At 40.5% G+C, this 17,955-nt stretch overlaps 1 protein-coding gene across 2 annotated transcripts in view; it reads right to left on the bottom strand.

The window, feature by feature from the left end:
* Positions 1-17,955, bottom strand: part of LOC133560906 (cytoplasmic aconitate hydratase-like) — a 58,721-nt gene that overhangs the window by 11,988 nt on the left and 28,778 nt on the right. For both annotated transcript variants that reach the window (XM_061913937.1, XM_061913938.1), the window contains 5 exons: positions 5,460-5,616; positions 3,187-3,311; positions 3,002-3,106; positions 2,715-2,857; positions 416-563 (listed from right to left, as the gene is read on the bottom strand). In XM_061913937.1, the coding sequence (XP_061769921.1) occupies positions 416-563; positions 2,715-2,857; positions 3,002-3,106; positions 3,187-3,311; positions 5,460-5,616 (678 nt within the window). The remainder of the gene's footprint in view (positions 1-415; positions 564-2,714; positions 2,858-3,001; positions 3,107-3,186; positions 3,312-5,459; positions 5,617-17,955) is intronic.

Here is a 17,955-nt window from a genome sequence, read left to right as displayed (position 1 = left end):
ACTGAGCATTTCATGTAAGCTGCTTTTATACCCAATCATGGCACCCACTTGTTCCCAATTAGCCTGCACACCTGTGGGATGTTCCAAATAAGTGTTTGATGAGCATTCCTCAACTTTTTCAGTCTTTTTTGCCATCAAATTCCAAATGAGCTAATATTTGCAAAAAATAACAGTGTTTTCCAGTTCGAACGATAACTACCTTGTCTTTACAATCTATTCAATTGAATATAGGATGAAAAGGATTTGCAAATCATTGTATTTTGTTTTTATTTACGATTTACACAACGTGCCAACTTCACGGGTTTTGAGTTTTGGTAGATGGCCACCAATGGTGACATTAGTCGACATCTTACTTATGAATGTTACAGTTTTGGTTCCAAAGTTGTTTAAGTTGCATGGCAGCATTTTTGCTTACTGTTTCTCCGGTTGGCAGGTAAACCGTTTGTGGCGCCTGCTTGTTGAGGAATTTGTTGAACAGACGGATGTTGGCAAAGGTTCCCCTGGCCATGACAGCGTCGTTTCCTCGACGGGACCCATATGAGTTGAAGTCACGTGGGGTGACACTGCCAATAAATAACATAGTGTCAGGCAATACAGCGCAGGTTTTATTTTTTACAACAAATCACATAACCGTATTTTTCCGGACCATAGGGCGCACCATATTATAAGGCGCACTGCTGATGAACGGGTCTATACAGGTCTGTTTTCATACAAAAGGTGCACCGGATTATAAGGTGCATTAAAGTGGTCATATTACGATTGTTTTCTAAATTTTAAACCATTCCTTGTGGTCTACATACCATGTAATGGTGGTTCTTTGGTCAAAATGTTGCATAGATTATGTTTTACAGACCTTTTTCGAGTCGCTTTCTGACTAACCCTGTTTTGTTGGTGCTCTTATTTACATGGCTCCACTTAGACACCGTCTTCTCCCCGTCATCTTTGTTGTAGCAGTGTAGCATGCAAGGACGGGAGTGGAAAAAGTGTCAAAAGATGGAGCCAACTGTTTTAATGACAATCAGACTTGACTTCAATCAATAACGGAGCAGCATGTCCTCATCCGTGGCTCTAACAACAACGCCGGAAATGTGTCCCGTGAAAAACCGTCTGAGCAGAACTCTCTAATAACTGAAATTCCGTGTGTGAATTATGTAAACTCACTACACCGGTAGTTCATTGCGCTTCCATAGTGAGTCTACCGTCATATATAAGTTAAAACTTTACACTACTTTCTATTAGAAATGGCAACAATGGAAGATGAATGTCCCATATCTAGAACATAGAGAAAAAGAAGAAGCTTATCGACGACAGCCAGCGTTGGTACGGATTACAGAAGCGGATGCACGCAAATTTTCAGGCCCTATTGAGATCCCAAAAACACAACAGCAGGTACCAGACAGTAAGAAAAGTTGGTTTTGCATAATATTGTAAAACAAAACGCCAGATAATTTGTCCGCAAAAGGGTGCCATCTTGCCACAATATAATATCTGTATGTTGAAGCACTGTACATCTGACTACAGTCGCTGAAATACTCTTGATTTTTTACTTTTCAACAGCCAGATAACAACTGAATGTTCTCCAGTAAGAACACAAGTGTAGAGGTCCCTTCTTAACGTTACCATTGACATATACTTCACAGGAGCACGGCGTGCAAAGTTGAACAAAGATTTAATGTACATTGATATTATCATACGTTTTCTCTCCAAGAGGACGCAACATTTCAGCCACGTCTGTATCCTCTCTTCCCCCGTGCTCCCGGCCTTCTTACTGTTAAAGACCACAGGTGATTAGGTTAACACGTACCACCTGTGAAATCTAATCACCTGCCAGCTGTGACTCCCCGCCAGCACTGCCAAGCCCCCGTCTGATGGTGCTCTGTCCTCAGCACCATGGACAGAGGTAGTGACTTTTGCTCCTGCCGGCAGCGCTGGCTAGACCTCCCTCCAGAACAAGGTTGGTCTTTTCTTGTACTTTAGTGAAATAATTTACAAAAATGTAAACATGGTAGCCTACGGGCTACTAAGAGATCGCAGATCCTGCACACAGCAGCTAAGCGTACAATATCGCACAAGCTACCATCAAGCGGTGCAGCTTCATAGCTTACCAAAATTGTAATAATGGATTAGATTAGATTTCATATTGCGCTTTTCTATTATTAGATACTCAAAGCGCTCACAGAGAAGTGGGAACCCATCATTCATACACACCTGGTGGAGGTAAGCTACATTTGTAGCCACAGCTGCCCTGGGGTAGACTGACCGAAGGGAGGCTGCCAATTTGCGCCTACGGCCCCTCCGACCACCACCCATCATTCATTCACCAGTCTGAACGGCACCGGGGGCAAGAGTGAAGTGTCCTGCCCAAGGAGACAACGGCAGCGATTTGGATGTCAAGAGGCGGCGAGCAAACCTGCAACCCTCAGGTTTCTGGCACGGCCGCTCTACCCACTACGCCATACCGCCCCTTGTACTACAACGTCTACTGGCCTCATCTTGCAGTCCACACGTATCTCTTATGTGTGACTGCCATCTACTGGCCACACTTATCATTACACCATGTAATGATAAAATAGCTTCGAGATCGGTAAGCCCAAGCAGAATTATTCCGTACTTTAAACGCACCAGGTTATAAAGCACACTGTCAATTTTTGAGAAAATGAAAGGATTTTAAGTGAGCCTTAGAGTCTGAAAAATACGGCACTTCGGTAACTCACCCTCTGCTTGTCAGGTATCGCGCAGCAGCACTGTTTCTTGTGATGTTACCGGCAGGGGAAATATGGTCCGTGGTGACTGAATCGCCAAAGTTTAGCAGCACGTAGGCACCGTTTATGGACTTAGGAGGGTTTAACTGCATGGTCTAAATAAAAAAAACACAAAAAACATGAAATTAGCATTGGATAGTAAGAGAATTGTCAAAGATAGGCCTTGGAAGTTGCAAACCTGACCATTTTCTGTGGAGATTTATGTATTTAGGATATGACAAAAGGTGTTGCCTATTTACCAAGTTGTCAAAGAAGGGCGGGGACTTAATGTAAGTCGAGGTCGGGTCCCAGGGATATAGATTGTCAGATGGTGCCACCAACGAGTTCCAGCGTTCGTTCACTTTCTGCAATGGACCATACACATATCTTAAAATTAGTCCTGCGAGTATTCCATAAAAACCTTTAATATTAGCTGCCTTAATACCTCGATTTTCTGGTAGACCTCTCTAAACATGGAAGGAATGACAACTTTTTTCTCTTCATGCTGGATCTCCTCTCGTGTGGGCCAAATATCCCTCAGAAAGATCTCTCTACCTTCGGCGTTAATTCCTATAAAAGCAAAGAAAGAGAAAATGTTAGCATATTTCAAAGGGTGTGTGATGTATTTCTTTAGGCCTAAAGGGTCTGGAATGCTTTTAGTGATGGTACCCATAGACATCTTATAAGTAGACGCAGCATCGGGCATCGAGCCTACTAGCACTAACCCTAACCTAACTTTAGAATTTGATGGCAGCTCACAGAGAAGTGGGAACCCATCATTCATACACCCCTGGTGGAGGTAAGCTACATTTGTAGCCACAGCTGCCCTGGGGTAGACTGACCGAACATAGAACGTGACATAGAAGTTGGGAAAGGTGGCAATAAATATTGATAAAGTTGATGAATGCTCATCAAACACTTATGTGGAACATCCCACAGGTGTGCAGGCTAATTGTAAACAGGTGGGTGCCATGATTGGGTATAAAAACAGCTTCCCAAAAAATGCTCAGACTTTCACAAGAAAGGATGGGGCGAGGTACACCCCTTTGTCCACAACTGCGTGAGCAAAGAGTCAAACAGTTTAAGAACAACGTTTCTCAAAGTGACATTGCAAGAAATTTAGGGATTTCAACATCTACGCTCCATAATGTCATCAAAAGGTTCAGAGAATCTGGAGAAATCACTCCACGTAAGCAAGATGGCCGGAAACCAACATTGAATGACTGTGACCTTCGATCCCTCAGACGGTGCTGTATCAAAAACCGACATCAATCTCAAAAGGATATCACCACATGGCCTCAGGAACACTTCAGAAAACCACTGTCACTAAATACAGTTCGTCGCTACATCTGTAAGTGCAAGTTAAAGCTCTACTATGCAAAGTGAAAGCCATTTATCAACAACATCCATAAACACCGCCGGCTTCTCTGGGCCCGAGATCATCTAAGATGGACTGATGCAAAGTGAAAAAGTGTTCTGTGGTCTGATGAGTCCACATTTCAAATAGTTTCTGGAAATATTTGACATCATGTCATCCGGACCAAAGGGGAAACGAACCATCCAGACTGTTATTGACGTAAAGTTCAAAAGCCAGCATCTGTGGTAGTATGGGGGTGCATTAGTTCCAAAGGCATGGGTAACTTACACATCTGTGAAGGCCCCATTAAAGCTGAAAGGTACATACAGGTTTTGGAACAACATATGCTCCCATTTAAGCGTCGTCTTTCTCCCCTGCTTATTTCAGCAAGACAATGCCAAGCCACATTCAGCATGTGTTACAACAGCGTGGCTTCGTAAAAAAAGAGTGCGGGTACTTTCCTGGCCCGCCTGCAGTCCAGACCTGTCTCCCATCGAAAATGTGTGGTGCATTATGAAGCGTAAAATACGACAACCGAGACCCCAGACTGTTGAACGACTGAAGCTTTACATAAAACAAGAATGGGAAATAATTCCACTTTCAAAGCTTCAACAATTAGTTTTCTCAGTTCCCAAATGTTTATTGGGTGTTGTTAAAAGAAAAGTTGATTTAAACATGCCCTTTCCCAACTACTTTGAAACGTGTTGCAGGAATGAAATTCTAAGTTAATTATTATTTGCAAAAAAAAAAAAAGTTTATGAGTTTGAACATCAAATATCTTGTCTTTGTAGTGTGTTCAATTGAATATGGATTGAAAAGGATTTGCAAATCATTGTATTCAGTTTATATTTACATCTAACGCAATTTCCAAACTCTTATGGAAATGGGGTTTGTATGTACACATATATATATTGTTTTTTTGTCTCCTCCTCCTCCCCCCATTGTTTACCTGTATCTCACCTTTTTTGTAAGGGGCACCGGAAGTTGGCAGACCCGTCAGCAATGCTGTTCTGTCTCCCTGGAATGTTTGTCTGATCTTGAATGGGATTGTGTTGAAAGTTTTAATTTCTCCTCGGGGATTAATAAAGTATTTCTGATTCTGATTCAGATTCTGATTGAGCCTGTTGCATTTCAGCCTGTTGCATTTGGACAAACTGGGAATCTGTCTGAGCCTCCGTTCCTTGGAATGTTACAATATCGATTAATGGCAAAGCACGGAGATGGTGTTGACGTGACGTGTCTCTTTTCACGGACAACCTGGCTCTCGTAATTTGGGCTCTGGTCTCCCATGATTTTTTTTTAAAAGTTTGCTTAAAAAAACATCAATACCGATCAACGCTTGGAGGTTACACAACACTCACCGATAGGTTCTGTCTCAAAGTCGATCTTAACAGTCCCGGCTATTGCATAAGCAATGACGAGTGGAGGCGACGCGAGGTAGTTGGCTCTGGTGTTGGGGTGAACGCGTCCCTCAAAGTTGCGGTTGCCCGAGAGAACACCTGCAGCAACCAAATCTCCCTAAGACACAAGCAGAGTGAAAAATGAAACACACCGAAGAATTACTTGGTTTCACGTGACGTCACGTTCCAGTTGCCCGGACTCAGTCAAGCACATGGAAGACAAATACGCCCATTTCTAGCCAGAGGTCAAATGAAAGCACTGTTCTTGAGTTTGCAGTGACCACTTTAGCATTTTCTGCACAAACTTGCAAATAAACTGAAAGTGTATGTATTGATTAACCGGATAGCATCTTGGAGAAGTTGTCCGCTCTGCAAGGTCAAGTTATGATCACTTTGAGGGCCGTAAACAGATAATCCAATCAATCAATCAATGTTTACTTGTATCGCCCTAAATCACAAATGTCTCCAAGGGCTGCACAAGCCACAACGACATCCTCGGCTCAGATCCCACATCAGGGCAAGGAAAAACTCTATCCAATGGGATGACAATGAGAGTAAAACATTCTACTCTGGATTTTGTCTTGCCGTTAAAACGGCTGGGCAAAGTTGCTGCTACAAAACTCCCCCGGAGGACAGCGCAGCGAAGGGGCTCCAAAATCCTTATTGGTCATAGATGAACATACACCTGTTGTTTGTTGACTTTTGTTGGACGGACTGGCACCAAATACACTCGGCACCAAGTTGTTGGGACTAGCAACTCTTCAGACTTAGACACATCCACGGAAAATACACGCCACAATTTGATTGCACCCCACACTCTCAGATTTTAAGGACAGTGCAACCATGAAAAGAGTTAAGCCAATAGTTGCTTGAATTACATTAGAACAGTGTTTTTCAACTTTTTCTGAGCCGAGGCACATTTTTGTCCGTTGAAAAAATCCAGAGGCACACCACCAGCAGAAAACAATAAACAAATGAAACTCAGCCGCAGATATTGACAGTAAAAAGTCGTTCTCGCAATTGCTGGATACGAATTCAAACCATAACCAAGCATGCATCACTATAGCTCTTGTCTCAAAGTAGGTGTACTGTCACATAACGCCGTGACTTATTTAGAGTTTTTTGCTGTTTACCTGTGTGTAGTGTTTTAGTTCTTGTCTTGCGCTCCTATCTTGGTGTTGATTGGCATGGCATGTACGGATGTACTTTGTGGACGCCGTCTGCTCCACGCGCTGTAAGTCTTTGCTGTCGTCCAGCATTCTGTTTTTGTTTACTTTGCAGCCAGTTCAGTTTTAGCTTCGTTTTGCATATCCATGCCTAAGCTTCGATGCCTTTTCTTAGCGGCAATAACGTTTTGTTTATTTTTGGTTGAAGCGTTAGATACCTTTTTACCACCTACTGATATGGAAGAGTATTACACGGTTACTCTGCCGAGCTCTAGACCAGGGGTCACCAACGCGGTGCCCGCGGGCCCCAGGTAGCCCGTAAGGACCAGATGAGTAGCCCGCTGGCCTGTTCTAAAAATAGCTGAAATAGAAGCACTTACCAGTGAGCTGCCTCTATTTTTTAAATGTTATTTATTTACTAGCAAGCTGGTCTCACTTTGCTCGACATTTTTAATTCTAAGAGAGACAAAACTCAAATAGAATTTGAAAATCCCCAAAAATATTTTAAAGACTTGGTCTTCACTTGTTTAAATAAATTCATTTATTTTTTTTACTTTGCTTCTTATAACTTTCAGAAAGACAATTTTAGAGAAAAAATACAACCTTAAAAATTATTTTAAGATTTTTAAACACATATACCTTTTTACCTTTTAAATTCCTTCCTCTTCTTTCCTGAAAATTCAAGTCCATGTTCAAGTATTTTTTTATTTATTGTAAAGAATTATAAATAAAAAAAATTTAATTCTTCATTTTAGCTTCTGTTTTTTGGACAAAGAATATTTGTGAAATATATCTTCAAACCTATGATTAAAATTCAAAAAAAATATTCTAGCAAATCTAGAAAATCTGTAGAATCAAATTTATTTCAAAGTCTTTTGAATTTCTTATAAAATTTTTGTTCTGGAAAATCTAGAAAAAATAATGATTTGACTTTGTTAAAAATATTGCTTGGTCCAATTTGTTATATGTTATAACAAAGTGCAGATTGGATTTTAACCTATTTAAAACATGTCATCAAAATTCTAAAATTAATCTTAATCAGGAAAAAATACTAATAATGTTCCATATATTATTATTTTTTTTTTTTTCAAAAAGATTCGAATTAGCTAGTTTTTCTCTTCATTTTTTTCGGTTGAATTTTGAATTTTAAAGAGTCGAAATTGAAAATAAACTATGTTTAAAAATGTTAGTCTAATTTTTTTGTGTTTTCTCCTCTTTTAAACCGTTCAACTAAGTGTTTTTTCCATCATTTATTCTTTACAAAAAACCTTCCGTAAAAGGAAAAAAAATGTATGACGGAATGACAGACAGAAATACCCATTTTTAAAATATATATATAGATTTATTTATTAAAGGTAAATTGAGCAAAAATAGCTTTTTCTGGCAATTTATTCAAGTGTGTATCAAACTGGTAGCCCTTCGCATTAATCAGTACCATAGAAGTAGCTCTTGGTTTCAAAAAGGTTGGTGACCCCTGCTCTAGACAGTACACATGCTCGACAACGGCACATTTGCGGATTATAATTACAAGTTTGCGAAAAATATCTTTAACCCAATTAGGTGAAATTACATAATCTCCCACGGCACACCAAACAATATCTCACGGTACACAAGTGTGCCACGGCACGGTGGTTGAAAAACACTGCATTAGAGTACAATAGTTGATTGCGATTAAGCGATCAGCTCCATATCACTGCCTTGTTTAAGTGTTACGGTTGTAATGATATGAATGTTACATTGTCACGGTTATCATTATCATCACAATACTGTTGAATGTGCTCCAAAAAGTACCAATTTTTATTCAAACAATGGAATAATTATATACACACACTTTCGCAAAATAAAAAAATATATATATATTGTTCTGGCTTCTTGAAAGACGTTTTTTTATTTGAGTGTTTAAATATTTGTTTCATCTTCCATTTTAGATTATAAAAATTACGGAGAGTTTTTTTCATTAATAAAGGAAAAACGAGGGTGTACGTGAGGGGTCACTTCCTGTTGTAGACACTTTGACACATTCCTGCGTGTATAAATCGGTCACCTGGTTCAATAGTTGAGTTGTTCAGACAGCATGGTGTTTATACAAGTTTAGAAAGCCGTCATTTCTTAAAGGGGAACTGCCTTTTTTGGGGAATTTTGCCTCCCGTTCACAATCATTATGAAAGACAAGGCAGGTGTGTGGAGGGGGGTGTGGTCTGCGGGCCTGCCGCGGTGCAGTGCCAGCAGGCGTTTAACAGGGTTGAGAAGACCCTCTGCGGGGAACAGGTTTTACACATGCCTGATATTTCTCGCCTGTTCTGTTTGCAAGCTAACGCCTCGAGCAGAGGGCTGGGAGCTGTTTTGTCCCAGCAGGTGGGGCACGTCGACTGCCCGGTGCTGTACTTCAGCCGAAAACTCTCAGACCGGAAAACGAGGTAAAGAGGGAGTTCCTCGCCATCCGGCGGGCGGTCGGTGCCCTCCGGTACTACCTCCCTCCTCTCGGACCACAAACTCCTCCAGTGGCTCAACCGCATGAAAGATACCAACGCGCAGATCACCCGTTGGTATCTAGCTTTACAACCCTACAAGTTCAGAGTGATCCGCAGGCCGTGGGCGCAAATGGCCGTGGCTGACTTCCTCTACCGCTCCCAACCGGGGGATGGGAGGAGTAGGCGCGGCCGGACGGCTTCCCGGCCTGAGTCTGGTCGTGGAGGTATGTAAAGGGGGGCGTGGTCTGCGGGCCTGCCGGGGAGCGGGTTGTGTAAGGACCGGCCTCGAAGCACAGCTGGCAGGTGATTGGATTACCCAGCTGGGATTGATCACCCAATCACCTGCCATGCTTGTTAGCAGCAGCCGGACCGAGACACAATTGTTGGAGTTGGAGCTTCTGAGCAGATGCGCACTGGACATTGCGAGAAAAGGAAGACCGGAGAGACTGAAAAGTCAAATGCGGAAACTGAAAAGTTGGGTGTGTTTCTTTCTAGCGTGTGTGCGCTGCCAGATAAAAAGACATTGCTAACACCAGACATCCGGGCTTTCGTGGCAGTTTGTCGGAATCAGGTGAACCCACGGGAGGAAGACTTCCATTAGGTGCTTTTTTATTTATTTATTTTTTTTTCAAACCAAACATAGTCATACTTTTTTCCAAATTGAATGCGCCGCATAAGCTTAAAATTAACAAAATACATAAATATTACATTTTATTTAAAATGTGCCGGTCACTACATTCATTAAAGTGTGTATATCAAACAATGATGGAGTTTTTGAAGGGCTTGATTGGCAGAATTGAGCAACTCCCAAAGGCTTAATTGTTTGATCGCATTTATTTACTATTTCGAACGCATTAAAAAAAGGAAAACATGTGTTTTTGTCTTACATAGGGAGTGTGAATGATAGGCGAAAAAAAATAAAAATGCAGTTCACCTTTAATAGGGAAATATGGTAATGTATCTTTTATTCAGGTTAGCATTTTAACTAGCCATCAAGCATTAGCACGCTAGCTTGCTTTTCCAGTAAATGAGCAGTGTCACCAATCAGTGAGTTTATCGAGGTGCGGTTATTGATTTATGGTTTTACAATAATTTCAATTCAAACAGTAATTCTAAGCATCTGGAATTGTAATTTGGTATATTATTAGTACGATTAATTGCTACTTCCCTTGTAATGGTACCACCATTTTCTGTTTTGTATAAATATAATTAATATACCATATTTTTCAGACTATAATGCGCACTTAAAATCCTTTAATTTTTCAAAAATCAACAGTGTACCTTATAACCCGGTGAACCTAATGTACGCCATTAGTCTGGTTGTGCTTACTGACCACGAAGCAATTTTATTTGGTACATGGTGTAATGATAAAGGTGACCAGTAGATGGCAGTCATACACAAGAGATACGTGTAGACTGCAATATGATGGCAGTAAACAACACCAAAACTTTAAATGTTCAATTGAGAATATAGAACATTATACACAGCGCTCAAAAATCTGTCAAAATGTTTTTAGTACGACTTCGGTAAGCTATAAAGAAGCACCGCTTGATGGATTGCCGGCGTATTAAACGGAGCATTATTATGATGCGTTAATACAGGCCGCAAAATGGCACCAATTAACGACATATTATCTGACGTTTTATTTCGCAATACTACGGAAAACCAACTTTTCATACCTTCTGGTACCTGCTGATGTGTATTTGGGATCTGCATAAGTCCTGAAAATGTGCGCACATCCGCCTTTGTAGTCGTAAGCTTGTTCTTTTTCTCTACCTTCTCTGCATCTTCCGCTGTTGTCATTTCTAATAAAAAGTAGCGTAAAGTTCTTACTTATATCTGTCAGTGGACTAGCTATCAAAGCGCTAAAAACTGTAGTGGATTTACATTATTCACTCACGGAACTATAGTTATTAGAGGTTTCCGGTCAGAGCCACGAATGAGAAGACGCTGCTACGTTATTGATTGAAGTAAAGTCTGAATGTCATTAAAACAGTTAGCTCCATCTTTTGACACTTCTTCCACTCCTGTGCTTGCACGCTACACCGCTGCAACAAAGATGACTGGGAGAAGACGCTGTAGAGCAGGCCTGGGCAATTATTTTGACTCGGGGGCCACATTTAGAGAAAAAAAATGTGTCTCGGGGCGGGTATATCTATTTTTAGGAATACTAATACAAAACCTCACAATATTGTCTGATTGAATGCTAAAAACGTTATGACAGATTGGCTTAAAAAACATAACTGAATTTCAATTTTTTGTATGAATGATAAAACACTGAATATTGACAACATGAATGTCACACCCCCTTCCGATCGACATATTTTACAATCGAGTGAAATACGGCAAAAATGCAACAAAGAGTGAAATATGAACGCGAAGGGTACAAAATAAACCCACCTACATTATAATATATCTGATGTATCACTAAGTCTTAGAACTTTGTTGTGAAAACCTCCTTCCGCGTCTGTGGAAACGCGTCCCACCCACACTGCTCGGTGCCTCGTCTGAGCTGCTGTGACGTAGATTACCATAGTAACTAATTACATGACCATAGTAACAAATTACATCAGCATAGTAACTAATTAGATTACCATAGTAAGTAGTATATCATCCAAAAGCGCAGATTCCAACCATTGAAGTGCTTTGCATAATTGAAGACTTACGGTCATTAGAAAATATCACAGCACATCATAATGGCAGCTACACTTAAAGATCTAAAAAAAAATATTTGGGGATGTTCAGCGGGCCAAATTGAAAAGCTTAAGGGGCCGCATGTGGCCCCCGGGCCTTAATTTGCCCAGGTATGCTGTAGAAGGTGAGCCCCGTAAATAAGACCGCCCACAAAACGGTGCATCCTGACACGACGCTTTTAAAGCGCTAAAAACTTTAGTGGGTTCACATTGATCACCCACGGAACTTTAGTTATTATAGGGTTCCGGTCGGAGCCATGGATGAGAAGATGCTGCTCCGTTATTGATTTAAGTAAAATCTGAAAACTGTAGTGGGTTTACATTATTCACCCACGGAATCTAAGTTATTAGCAGAGGTGGGTAGAGTAGCCAAAAACTATACTCAAGTAAGAGTACTGTTACTTTAGAGATTTATTACTCAAGTAAAAGTAAGGAGTAGTCACCCAAATATTTACTTGAGTAAAAGTAAAACGTATGTTGTGAAAAAACTACTCAAGTTCTGAGTAACTGATGAGTAACCTCATTACGGCAACAAATAATGCACAAAAACATAAAAATAGCAATGAGCAAATTCAGAGCCAGGAATATCTCTTAAGCAACTAAAACAATAATATATATTAAATAATAATACATTAAAATAAAATAAAAAAGGCAAATTGAGCCACAATAACTTAACAGCACCATAGGCTCAGTAGGCATTCATTGACTGATTGACTGAAACTTGTATTAGTAAATTGCACAGTACAGTACATATTCCGTACAATTGACCACTAAATGGTAACACCCCAATAAGTTTTTCAACGTCAATTAATTATTTAATAAATGACCAAGTCGAGGTGATCTACCTCATATATACATACGCACACGTATCATATACATACACACACATATCATATATATTAACATGTCCAGGGTGTACAACGCCTTTCGCCCGATTGTAGCTGAGATAGGTGCCAGCGCCCCCCGCGACCTCAAAAGGGAATAAGCGGTAGGAAATGGATGGATCGATGGATATATATATATATATATATATATATATATATATATATATATATATATATACATTATATAATTTATATGTATTTATTTTGCCGTTTTTGTTTACATGTTAAAGGTGTTTTAATGAATATATACGCTTGTTTAACACATAGATTCCTATCTTTCATGAAGACAAGAATATAAGTTGGTGTATTACCTGATTCTGATGACTTGCATTGATTGGAATCAGTAGTGCTGAAAACGTCCACGTTTTCAAATGGAGGAGAAAAAAAGTTATTCCTTTCTGTCTAATACCACATGAAAGTCGTTGGTTTTTGGCGTCTTATTTGTCCAGCTTCTATATTCGTTTCTATACACTTTACAATAAATACATTGGCGGCAAATTCCGTAGCTCTCTCGCTTGTTTGCGCTGGCTTTCGGACACACTTATTTTGTTAGCGCAGGCGCGATGGAGCAGCACTTTTATTGTGAAGACAGGAACTGTGCGATCAGCCCTTAGGCTTTTGACGGGAAGTACGGTTGAAATAAAAAGTATCTTTTTTCCTTTACACTTTTGATTGATTGATTGAAACTTCTATTAGTAGTTTGCACAGTACAGTACATATTTCGAACAATTGACCACTAAATGGTAACACTCCAATAAGTTTTTCAACTTTTTTAAGTCGGATTCGACGTGTGACTCATATGGAAAGAGGGTTTGTACAAAACTGGCTATTTTTTGGCACATTTAAAAATCAATAAAGCCACTCTCAAAACTAAAATAATTCTAAAAAACATATTGAATGTGGAAAAATATATTTGAACTCACAATTTGTAACGGCCATTTGATGCCGTATAAGGCATTGGTACCGCTCGTAGTTATTTGATTTTTGTGGAAGTTACAGGCAAACCATTTTCACCGCCAGGACAGCTTGACTTGTTTCCGGGTCGTCTCTCAAAATCTAGTTTATATTTAAATACCCTTCTTTAAAATGCCCTTGCAAATACAGTGGGGCAAAAAAGTATTTAGTCAGCTACCGATTGTGCTAGTTCTCCCACTTAAAATGATGACAGAGGTCTGTAATTTTCATCATAGGTACACTTCAACTGTGAGAGACAGAATGTAAAAAAAATCCAATAATTCACTCTGTAGGAATTTTAAAGAATTTATTTGTAAATTATGGTGGAAAATAAGTATTTGGGCAAGCATTCAAAGCTATCACTGATGGAAGGAGGTTTTGGCTCAAAATCTCACGATACATGGCCCCAAATCTCACGATACATGGCCCCATTCATTCTTTCCTTAACACGGATCAATCGTCCTGTCCCCTTAGCAGGAAAACAGCCCCAAAGCATGATGTTTCCACCCCCATGCTTCACAGTAGGTATGGTGTTCTTGGGATGTTTCCTCCAAACACGACAAGTTGAGTTTATACCAAAAAGTTATATTTTGGTTTCATCTGACCACATGAAATTCTCCCAATCCTCTGCTGTATCATCCATGTGCTCTCTGGCAAACTTCAGACGGGCTTGGACATGCACTGGCTTAAGCAGGGGGACACGTCTGGCACTGCAGGATTCGATTCCCTGTCGGCGTAGTGGGTTACTGATGGTAACCTTTGTTACTTTGGTCCCAGCTCTCTGCAGGTCATTCACCAAGTCCCCCCGTGTGGTTCTGGGATTTTTGCTCACCGTTTTCATTATCATTTTGACCCCACGGGATGAGATCTTGCGTGGAGCCCCAGATCGAGGGAGATTATCAGTGGTCTTGTATGTCTTCCATTTTCTGATAATTGCTTCCACGATTGATTTTTTCACACCAAGCTGCTTGCCTATTGTAGATTCACTCTTCCCAGTCTGGTGCAGGTCTACAATTCTTTTCCTGGTGTCCTTTGACAGCTCTTTGGTCTTGGCCATAGTGGAGTTTGGTGTTTGACTGTTCGGGGCTGTGGACAGGTGTCTTTTATACAGATAACGAGTTCAAACAAGTGCCATTATTACAAGTAACAAGTGGAGGACAGGAGGGCTTCTTAAAGAATAAGTTACATGTCTGTGAGAGCCAGAGATCTTCCTTGTTTGAAGTGACCAAATACTTATTTGGTCACTTGGTCACGGCTACCCTCACACTGAGGGTAGCCATGTAAACCAACTTTAACACTGTTACTAATATGCGTCACACTGTGAACCCACACCAAACAAGAATGACAAACACATTTCGGGAGAACATCCACACCGTAACACAACATAAACACAACATAATCTCCTTAATATTTGCACCTGGCTCGCTGACAACAAGCTATCCATACACTTAGGTAAAACGGAATCCATCCTCTTTGGGTCCCATATCAAACTTAAGAAGGTCAGTGACTTCACTATAAATGTGGGTGACATTGTTATCACCAGGAAGGATGAGATCACCTACCTAGGTTCCATTCTAGAGGCTAATCTTTCCTGTGATAAAATGGCAACCAAGGTGATCAAAAAGGTCAACCAAAGAACAAGATTCCTCTACAGAATCTCCTCTCTGGTCAACAAAAGCACCTTGAGGATTCTAGCGGGAACTCTCATTCAACCCTTCTTCGATTACGCTTGCACCTCCTGGTACACCAGCACCTCCAAAACCCTCAAATCTAGACTCCAAATATCCCAGAATAAGCTAGTCCGGTTACTTTTAGACCTCCACCCCAGATCACACCTCAATCCAACCCACTTCTCCAAAGTGGGCTGGCTCAGGGTGGAGGACGGAGTAAAACAACTTGCACTGAGCCTAATCTATAAAATCCGCTACACCTCCTTGATACCGCAGTACATGTCAAACTACTTCCTTAACGTAAATGACCGCCATAACCACAACACCAGGAGTAGCTCCACAAACCACTTTAAACCCAGATTCCGATCTACCAAAGGTCTTAACTCATTCTCTTTCTATGCCACATCAATGTGGAATGCACTCCCAACAGGTATAAAAGTAAGTGCATCTCTATCCTCCTTCAAAACCGCTCTAAAACAACACCTCCAGGCAACATCAACACTTTACTAATACCCTCTTCCATTCACATCCCATCTCCCCGGATTATAAACAACTCAAATGTACTTCTAATGTATATACTTGTTCTTATGCTATGTGAACTCACTATGTTCTCTGATGGCTGTACATATCCTACTAAATAAGACCTACACTGTTTCAATGTCCACATTTCTCTGTTGATGCAATTGTTGATGACTGAAGTACTGATATCAACCAAAGCTCCTCATCCCACCCCCCGGATTGTAAATAATGTAAATAATTCAGTGTACATACTATGATGATTAACTTGTGTGATGACTGTATTATGATAAATGGGTTGTACTTGTATAGCGCTTTTCTACCTTCAAGGTACTCAAAGCGCTTTGACACTACTTCCACATTTACCCATTCACACACACATTCACACACTGATGGAGGGAGCTGCCATGCAAGGCGCCAACCAGCACCCATCAGGAGCAAGGGTGAAGTGTCTTGCTCAGGACACAACGGACGTGACGAGGTTGGTACTAGGGGGGATTTGAACCAGGGACCCTCGGGTTGCGCACGGCAACTCTCCCACTGCGCCACGCCGTCCCTATGATATTATGTTATATTATATTATGTTGATAGTATATATTTGTACCATGAATTGATTAACGTGGACCCCGACTTAAACAAGTTGAAAAACTTATTCGGGTGTTACCATTTAGTGGTCAATTGTACGGAATATGTACTGAACTGTGCAATCTACTAATAAAAGTATCAATCAATCAATCAATCAAAAACACTACGTATTCTTCCGGGACACTACAATAAACACCCGCCGCTACCACAGACACTGCACCCCCCCATATCCCGAATTCGGAGGTCTCTAGGTTGGCCAAGTATGGTTAGGACTGAAATGGGACAAGCTGGCAGGTGTGACAACGGATGGTTGTCCAAATCTGACGGGGAAAAATGTTGGACTTTTGTTTGTTGTATTGCAGTATTTCTATAAACTTGTTAAGTTGTTGGTTGTTTTTCCTTGTTTGTGGAACAAAGTTAAAGTGTGAACAAGTTAAAAAATAAATTGCAGTTATTCAATGATTGTTTTTGTTTTCCTATTTCAATTTCACATACCGTATTTTTCGGACTATAAGTTGCAGCTTTTTTTCATAGTTTGGCCAGGGGTGCGACTTCTACTCAGGAGCGACTTATGTATCAAATTATTAACACATTACCGTAAAATATAAAATAATATTATTTAGCTCATTCACATAAGAGACTAGACGTATAAGATTTCATGGGATTTTAGGAGTGACAGATTGTTTGGTAAATGTATAGCATTTTCTATATGTTATAGTTATTTGAATAACTCTTACCATAACATGTTACGTTAACATACCAGGCACCTTCTCAGTTGGTTATTTAGGTGTCATATAACGTACACTTATTCAGCCTGTTGTTCACTATTAGCTGTAGGCGTGTCTTAATGAAATTAAACAATGGATGTCCGCTAACTTTTTGCAATTCATCCATCCCTCCATTTCCTACCGCTTATTCCCTTTTGGGATCGCGGGGGGCGCTGGCGCCTATCTCAGCTACAATCGGGCGGAAGGCGGGGTACACCCTGGACAAGTCGCCAGGGTGTACCTGGCGACTTGTCCAGGTACACACTGGACAAGTCGCCAGATTGATGGTAAAGAGCCATCAATCTGTCAATCCTTTCCGTGTCCGGGCCAGGTAAGAGAGACAAAAAACACCGACCTCTATTTAATAATACAACTTTAACATTTGACAACCAAAAAATTAAACAAAGCAACTCGGTAAAGAATCTGGGTATTATCTTCGACCCAACTCTCTCCTTTGAGTCACACATTAAAAGCGTTACTAAAACGGCCTTCTTTCATCTCCGTAATATCGATAAAATTTGCTCCATTTTGTCCACAAAAGACGCTGAGATCATTATCCATGCGTTTGTTACGTCTCGCCTCGACTACTGTTACGTATTATTTTCGGGTCTCCCCATGTCTAGCATTAAAAGATTACAGTTAGTACAAAATGTGGGTGCTAGACTTTTGACAAAAACAAGAAAGTTTGATCACATTACGCCTATACTGGCACACCTGCACTGGCTTCCTGTTCACTTAAGATGTGAGTTT

Source organism: Nerophis ophidion, linkage group LG10 (assembly GCF_033978795.1).
Source record: "Nerophis ophidion isolate RoL-2023_Sa linkage group LG10, RoL_Noph_v1.0, whole genome shotgun sequence".
Lineage (NCBI taxonomy): Eukaryota > Metazoa > Chordata > Actinopteri > Syngnathiformes > Syngnathidae > Nerophis > Nerophis ophidion.
This window is presented reverse-complemented; position numbering and strand designations above follow the sequence as displayed.